Genomic DNA, 8,448 nt, shown 5'->3' on the forward strand with positions numbered 1-8,448 from the left:
AGGTACCTTCTGTTTATATGAATCTCGTCTGTACAAAACCGCGGCTTTTTATTTGAATCTTTAAAATCATACCACAAACCCATGCATGGCGAGCTTCATGTCTCTTGCCAATCCTTCACAAAAATATTTTTCATTCTTATGAATATTTGTATCATAAGGTAGGACAGCAGTACGATCTATTATCATTTTGAGTTTTGTACGTTAAAATTAGTTATACCTACTTTATACTAGTCCGCATTTACATTGACTTTCAAGCCAGTATGTTCAGGAACTACGTCGACATACGTCGTATGTATCCGATAATTTGCCGTTAAAGCACTATCCCACCGTCACAAGGTAACCTTGTATAAAACGTGCATACGTCCCATAATGACATTCGTCTGCGTAATATTCGCCCATCGCCCTCACAGCTCAAAGAGCTTTAGTCTAGTCCTACAGAACTACACTTGCGAGCAAAACTATGGAATCACAGACTTGTAAATTGCTACGAGCGATTTTAAAAAGTATTTGACTTATGAAAATGGTACCATCTGAAAGGCTATACTGTTCACTTTAAATTAATACCACATTCATTAAAATTGTACCTGTATTTCGGGAGCTGTCTTAGTTTGAGTGAATCAGAAAGAAAAAAGTGAAGTGATAAGGAATTTTTAGAGATTTTTTTTATTTAGTCTTGCATATTTGATATCAATATTTTGTGTTGCCTCCCCTGGCCCTAATTACGGCATGAAGTAGATTCTTCATGGACCTTATGAGCTTCTTGATGGAATCTTGTGAGATACCTTCCCATTCCTCTATCAACGCCGATTTAAGCTCATCAACACTTGAAGGAGCCGGATTTCTGGATCGAACCTCCTTTTTCAGGTCATCCCACAAGTGCTCGATAGGATTTAAGTCAGGTCTGAGAGCTGGCCAGTCCAACGTAGCGATACCGACTTCATTTAGAAACTGTGATGTGACACGTGAGGTGTGTCAACGGGCGTTATCGTGCATTAGGAGGAAGCGATCGCCAACATATTCCGCATAAGGAACGACATGTTCTAGCAGAATATCGGATATGTATCGGTCTGAAGTTAGGCCGCCTCCTCGTCCCCCACCAGGCACAAAAACAAGTTCCGTTTTTCCTCTCTCTCGCTCTCCAGGCCGCCTGTAGACTCGGCCCCTTCGATCGCTACCATGCAGGCACATTCGGCACTCGTCTGAGAACAGAACTCGCCACCATTGCTCGACTTCCCAATCAAGATGGGCACGAGAAAATTGAAGGCGTGCTTGTCGGTGACCTGCCGTCAGTTTTGGGCCTGTGGCAGGCCTTTTTGAAGTTAAGTTCGCTTGCTTGAGTCGCCGAACTGTCCACTCACTAACAGTCACCCTACGGACTTGTCTGAGCTCATTCTGAACGTCGACACCAGTCAAATTGCGATTTCGAAGTGAAGTTGTTGTGATGAAACGGTCATCTCTGTCCGAAGTGCATCGGCGCCGTCCAAATCTTGGTCTCGGGATGAAGCCTCCAGTCTCCCGAAAGCGCTTGTAAACTTTCGAGACACAAGACTGGCTTATTTGGAGCTGCCGTGCCACAACTCGCTGGCTAAGCCCTTGTCGCAGTAGGGTAACAATTTGCGCTGCTTCTATTGGTGTTGCTTAAAAAATTTCCAAATGGCCGTTTTAATTTTTTTTATTTCCTGGGAACTTATAATATTTTTAAACTTATAATTTACAGACAACGCATATAGAAACCATCGCCTATAAACAAAGCCAAACTTCGCAGAACGCTTTGTTCAACTTACAATGCTTCGCCCTGTGTACATCAACCTGAGGCGTAGGTGTTTAAGCCTCCTGTGTTTTAAATAACACCGACAATCGCGACTGGAACACAGCATTTCCACAGTGCTTCTTGACGGCAGAAATAAGCATGGCGGGATTACTTCCACGGACAAGCTATGTCACAAAAAGCTCTAATACTAATATGTTCGTATCCAGGGTGCAAGATAGACTTACAAAATGTTCCAAATATCGTGTGAAGCCTTACATAAGTAGGTAACAAGAGATTTTTTTTTTATTTTATTTACGATAGGTCAGCGCTCGACGACAATTACGCATGTTAGAAAGCAATGCTGGAGGTCTAGGTGGTTGGAGCACGCTTGCCTAGAAAAAGCCTATTCACTCTTGCCTTGAAGTGGTACTCAAGTTACACGTAAAGAATACTTGTATTTGTATTTGAAGAAAAATGTAGGTACCTACTAGAATAAATCTTTCCAAACAACATTCTGTCCTCGTGTTTCTGTTATAATCAAGTTCATTTATATCCGCCTCGACAGGTTACCAATTTGCATGCAACGCAACGTTGCGGAAAAATGCACACCGCTATCTGGAACAATACTGCAGCCGCAGCTACGTGTCAGATCCCCGCAAATGTTCTTTTCATGCAATTTTTTAAATCGCACCGCACCTACAACTTGTAGCCTACGTACCTATTGGACTCCCCAACCCCCTAGTGGTAGAGGAGTCCACTTATACCCCCGTCCCAGATGTAGGTAGAGCTCAAGCGGCGACGTCCAAAGCATGTCCTTGACGACCCTGACGATAAAATAACTAGGTAGGTACTGACGTGTCCAACACACACGCAAAAAACAGCATCTTCGTCGGCGAAGACGGGGCCCCGATTTCGGACGTCCCTGGTCCATGGTCACGGGGGCGTTCCGAACTGATTAGTCCATCCACCAACAGTCAGATTAATGTCGAACAGAGACGTCTCCATACCACCATACCCCCGATGTCGTACAGCCCACGGGGCTCCTCATGGAGCTCTCGCGCTCACCCCATCCCCGAGTGACGCCGTAGCAACCCCTCAGGTGGTTATCGGCATGTGTCCATCCGAAAAAGAAGGAACCTAAGTCCCAAAGAAGGAATTAACTCCACTTGAATATAGGCACTTTATAAATTTTATTCTTAATTCCTAAGCTAATTTCCCTCTGGCCACTCGGTAGTAACTCTTGATTGGGCGAGACTAGTTTGGAAATCACCCAAATAAATAAGTGCGACTCGTTGCGTATTTTCTTTTTCAATAGTTTCAGGCTCCTCAGTGTAGTTCCAGAGATCCAACTGTTACATATTACTACTAAACCAAGGATGGCCCCATGGCGCTAGGGCACCGTGGCCGCTCGGTAGAAACGCTAATTCGAGTCGCACCTGTTACTTGTTGCTACTATTTTTTTAATTACTATTCCCAACAAGTTACAACCAAGGAACAGAACAGTGGTGCTAGATAGGAAAAAAATTCCGCATGAGTGTCAATTGGGTGCGACAGATGGTAATCATAAGAATAAAAACAAGATTTTTTGATTAACCTATGGTTTATTTTTAAACCAACATCGACAGATCATAACTTGGAATGACATTTAATGTGGGGGGCCATAAATATTCTGAAAACCTAGTGTAGATAATAGATATAAATAAGAATGAACTTACATTTAGACAGGAAATTAATAATTTAAGAAAGAATCCTCACTAAAATATCACAGTAAAAACTTAAATAATTACTCATGTTCTCATTTGCTACATTTCTATTACTTTATAAAACAAGAAGTAGTAAAACAATATTTCAATCCACATTGAAAGGTCAAGGGCTATTACATAAACACCGACAAGTACATTCTCTATGTTAACACCATTCATACACTTATATTGTATTTCTGAGGATTCACCAGTTATCACTATTTATAAGAATCTCAATATTCATTGAATCTTTTGTGGCCACCCCCCCCATGTCCATTGCCTCTGCCAAAGTTGGATCCTCTTTTGAAGGAACCACCTCCTCCACGTCCACCACCATATCTGCTCCTGTTCCATCCTCCTCCACCCCCACCAGAGCGCTCAGCCATGGTTTGAAGTTGTGGACTCACCACCTTAAAATGACAGTAAAAAATATTTAATAAAATTCTAATTTCTTAGACAACCTACATATTTATATGATCTTTAAAAGAATTTGTCTCAGCATCTGAGGATGGGATCCAGATAATTTTTATATGGACACCGAAGGCATGTAGCTGCATTAATCTACCTCATACTTGCATTCATGTCACGCCATTGATGGACGTACCCATGCCAAAGGTATGAGGAATAAAAAAAAGTACCTTATAATTCTATAAAATTATCAATACTTGGCAATTTATTTAAGAAAAATGAATGTGAATCATCATTGCTCTGTATCAATCATGGTTGGTATATTTGTTTTTGTACTAACCTGATTGGCTTCTTGTAATACTGATACAAGATCTTTGGCCTGCCTGCAGTTAGAGGGTGTGAAAAAAGCATATGAGGTCCCTTTTGATTTTGAGCGACCTGTCCTTCCGATTCGGTGAATGTAGTCCTCAGATGAGTTAGGATAATCAAAGTTAATAACATATTTGATTCCATCCACATCTAAAAAATTATTAAAGTTAGACAGAATTTACAATAATTCAAAAGCATTTGATTGTGTTAATAAAGTGTGAAAGAGAAAATTGGTTAGATAAAGAACAATAATCTTTTAACCAAAATTCATGAGATATGAATATCTGCGAAGTAAGCTTATAGTACTCTCTCACAGAAATTAAACATAGTTTAAAATTATTTCAATGTTTAATCATAACAAATATTTTTGAAAGTCTACTCAACATGTTTTCGAAACGTGATTTAGACAATGTTTATTTTGCGTGAGAGCAAAACAAAAAGGTAACTCAACTGCATTACTTACATGAATCGAGTTACACAGATATGTACCAAAATAAATATTGCCTCTCACTCGGAACCCTGGAGTCTTGCAATGGGCGAAAACTAAGTTGATTCATATTTAAATAATATTCTTTGCCCTCTTGAAAACTCCAATATGGCCGAAACAGAAAACCCTTGACCTCTTGCCGATGATTCAACTTGCGGTCAAGTTTTTCAACAATGCACTCTTCTTTATTAGTAATTGTTCAATGTAACTTGTAGTGCATCACCAGGTTTTCCACACTTTCAAGTGTATCCGAATACACGGACATACTTTCCAGCTTTCCGGCCGCGGGTCCAGTCACAGTGAAAGGCACAAGGAGGCACCATTTTATGACGAGTTATTGCATTCTCCAAGAAAAGTACCACTGCATCAGACTAATGTCTTATCTACAAATCCAGTGCAGTAACTTGTAATAGTAATCAAATAGAACACAATAACTTTCCGCCAGTGCCTCTGAAAGTATAAAACAAAACAATGTACATATAATAAGAGGTAGGTTAGGTATAATCTTTTATAAAAAATATTTTGAGAAAGTATATAAAAAGTTTAGCTTTGTTAAACGTACCAAGTCCTCTAGCCGCAACATCAGTTGCAACTAGTATGCTGGCTCTGCCTTGCTTGAATTGATACAGTACATCATCTCTCTCTTGTTGAGTCTTGTCACCGTGCATGCATACAGCTGGCCATCCATATCGTCTTATATTTCTAGTAATATTTTCTACTTTTCTCTTGGTCTCAACAAAAATAATGGTCTTTGCCCCTGGTTCTTGACTTTGTCCTATTTCTTGAAGTAGTACATTTAATCTAAAACAACAGATATTATTAAAAAGGGTAATAGAAATACAGAAAGCTGTCTCAATATTCAATTTGTCAGATCTTCTTAGAGGTAATTTAATATTATAATCAAGATACAAATCATTCGAAACATAAGTCATCACATAACAGAAATACAATTCAACTAACAGTTTAAGCATACATACTTGTTTTCTTTTTCATGTTCCTGGCATATGTCTATAATTTGTAGAATGTTGTGGTTAGCAGACAGCTGCATAGATCCAACATTAATTTGCAAATAGTCACCAAGGTAGTCTTCTGCTAGTTTTCTTACTTCTTTGGGCCATGTGGCAGACCACATTAAGGTTTGTCTGTCAGGACGAATCTGTTCTATAATTTTTCTTATTTGGGGTTCAAAACCCATGTCTAACATACGATCAGCCTCATCCAATACTAAGTAAGTGCATCTCTGTAAATTAGTTGTCCCTTTCTCCAAAAAGTCTATCAATCTTCCTGGTGTGGCAATAACAATTTCAACACCCCTTTCCAAGTCACGAGCTTGCTCACGTTTGGGTGCTCCACCAAATATACAAGTGTTACGCACATAGGCTGCATTTCCAAAATCAGTAGCAACTTGCTGGATCTGTTGTGCCAACTCTCTTGTAGGTGCCAAGACTAGTGCAATGGGGCCATCACCTCGCCGTACAGGTGGTTGGTTGTTGATGTGCACAATAGCAGGCAATATGTAGGCCAAAGTTTTTCCAGAGCCAGTTTGAGCAATACCAACTAAATTCTTTCCAGACATGGCAATAGGCCAGCCTTGCGCCTGAATAGGTGTTGGGTCTTTATATCCAGAGCTTTTAATGGTTTGCATGACATAATCAGGGAAATTTCCTTCTTCAAAGTGCTGAATAGGGTTCGGGAGCTCAGCTCCACTCACTGAGATCTCATGTTCATTTCTGTATCCCTCCACTTCATAAGGTGATCGGTTTAAAACAGATGGAGGTGGGTTATAAAAATCTTTGTTGAATGGCTGCAGAGAAAGAGTGTCCCAGTTTGGACGTCTCATGTTTTGGCCTCCTGAGAATTCTTTTTTATTTCCGTAGCCCCCACCACCACCTCCACCAAATCTAGAACCACCATTTCCGAATCTTGATGTACCATTGCCAAATTTGGAACCACCACTCCCACCGCGGCTATTATTCCAATTTCCAGACCTGAGAACAAGAAAAGCATGTATTGCAAGTAATCTACGAAAAAACAAATTTAAATATTTTGCCCATAAAAACAAATTTAAATATTTTGTCTATATAAAAAAAAATTTATTCCTAAGGTAAGGGTAAGGGTAAGGGTGCAAATTTCTAAAAACTAGGCTTTTACTAAAAAAAAAAAATTAAAAATCTGCTGACTTCGAATCAACCAGAGGACCATATGACCTACAAGTTGAAATTGTTATGCAGGCGGCATGCCGTGCCATGTGGTAGTGATAGAATCTGTTCTTATGAATAGATCCAATAGATCTATTTTGCACTAGTCTAGCAACTCATTGATATAGTACCTACCAACTCATTGGTTACCTACGCAAGACAAATTGAATTGAAGAATTCGGTCAAACCATGTGCTTAGAGAAACAAAAACACGTTAACAACCACGTGGTACTTTCAAATATCCACCGACACCTGTTTAAGGGTAAAAGTAGGTACATAAAACGGATACCCCACCCAACCCTTTACACCGTAAATCAATATTTCGCATGCGTAATGCAAACCCAGATTGATGTATGACGTCAAGGCTTGGGGAAATATTGATTAATGTTGCGGTCATGCGCGATAGCGGTTTTAAATCTTTAAAATCACAGCTACAAACTAGGCGAGAAAAAATTTAGCTAAGAACATACTCGATAGGAAAACTCTGCCCCTTCTATATGCTCGTTAAGAATAATTTAAACCGTAACACAGCTTTGCTATTGATATTACAAAATGGCGCAGATGTTTAGGTTAGAATGTATTAAGAAGATTATTGTCATTATAAATCTTCGGAAACAATGATTTCCCTTTACGATCACTTTAAGAACATGTAACTACGAAAGACAAAATGTGTAATTGCGGTAGTTTGTAAAAGTAAGTTGCCTCGTAGAGAAGAATGAAGTATGAAAATTAGGTAGGTATCGAATTAGTCTCAAAAACATATGTATGAAGACAAAACTGAAAAATATAAATTAAACAACGGAAAATATATATAGTTACGTTACTTACATTTTGAATTAATAAATGTGCCTGTAAGATGTTCTTGATTGAAAAGGATGTTCTTGTTATCCTTTTTGAAGCAGGGTATATCTGGAAACACCACTTAACATTACACAAAGTTACATTACCTAATCATAGTTATTTCAAAAACAAATGATAAACGTGGAATTTGAGTAATCTACTATTTAAAAAAAAATTAAGAATAAAATATTAAAATGAAATAAAACACGTCTCACCTTAACCACTGCTTTTAGAAGAGAGACAATATGGCCGATGGCGTCTAATGTCTGTTTCGCCGAATGAGTCCACGACCGAAACGAACGATTTGCGAATGAATTGAAACGATAATAAGTGACAGAATGAATGAACTATCCTTTTATTGTCTATGCTAAGTTACAATGGTCAAAGAGGATTTAAGGAAGAATACAAACCTGACGGATCCTTTATCAGAGACGGCCGAATAGTGCGAAATAAAACACCATATGTAATTTTATGTTATGTTTTATCACAATAGCGTCTAATTGGATAAAACGCGTTTACTTTTACCAGACGAAAATTGGCCAGTTTCGGTATGCAAGAAGATGTGTCTAAATGGCCAGTTCTATTATTCGTCATTTGTGAACGTATGAACTGTACTGCTGTCTGCTACTTAAAAACTGTATCTACGTAAAAATC

At 38.9% G+C, this 8,448-nt stretch overlaps 1 protein-coding gene and 1 non-coding gene across 3 annotated transcripts; both read right to left on the reverse strand.

The window, feature by feature from the left end:
- Nucleotides 1-3,331: 3,331 nt before the first annotated feature.
- LOC120630262 (ATP-dependent RNA helicase p62) lies at nt 3,332-8,097 on the reverse strand. 2 transcript variants are annotated; one of them, XM_039899418.1, is made up of 6 exons: nt 8,010-8,097; nt 7,783-7,863; nt 5,734-6,744; nt 5,319-5,557; nt 4,241-4,419; nt 3,332-3,902 (listed from the first exon to the last, which is right to left on the reverse strand). In XM_039899418.1, coding segments are annotated over exons 2-6 (1,608 nt in total). In that variant the 5' UTR covers nt 7,785-7,863; nt 8,010-8,097; the 3' UTR covers nt 3,332-3,725. The 2 variants fall into 2 exon arrangements, 1 of the variants encoding a protein (XP_039755352.1); XR_005659017.1 differs by lacking the exon at nt 3,332-3,902 and adding an exon at nt 4,733-5,206 and having other exon boundaries at nt 4,278-4,419.
- Nucleotides 3,981-4,115, reverse strand: LOC120630759. Its single transcript, XR_005659039.1, has one exon. It is a non-coding gene; the product is annotated as a small nucleolar RNA SNORA57 (small nucleolar RNA).
- Nucleotides 8,098-8,448: the final 351 nt, after the last annotated feature.

The sequence above is a fragment of the Pararge aegeria genome, chromosome 16 (genome assembly GCF_905163445.1).
Source record: "Pararge aegeria chromosome 16, ilParAegt1.1, whole genome shotgun sequence".
NCBI classification, from domain to species: Eukaryota; Metazoa; Arthropoda; class Insecta; order Lepidoptera; family Nymphalidae; genus Pararge; species Pararge aegeria.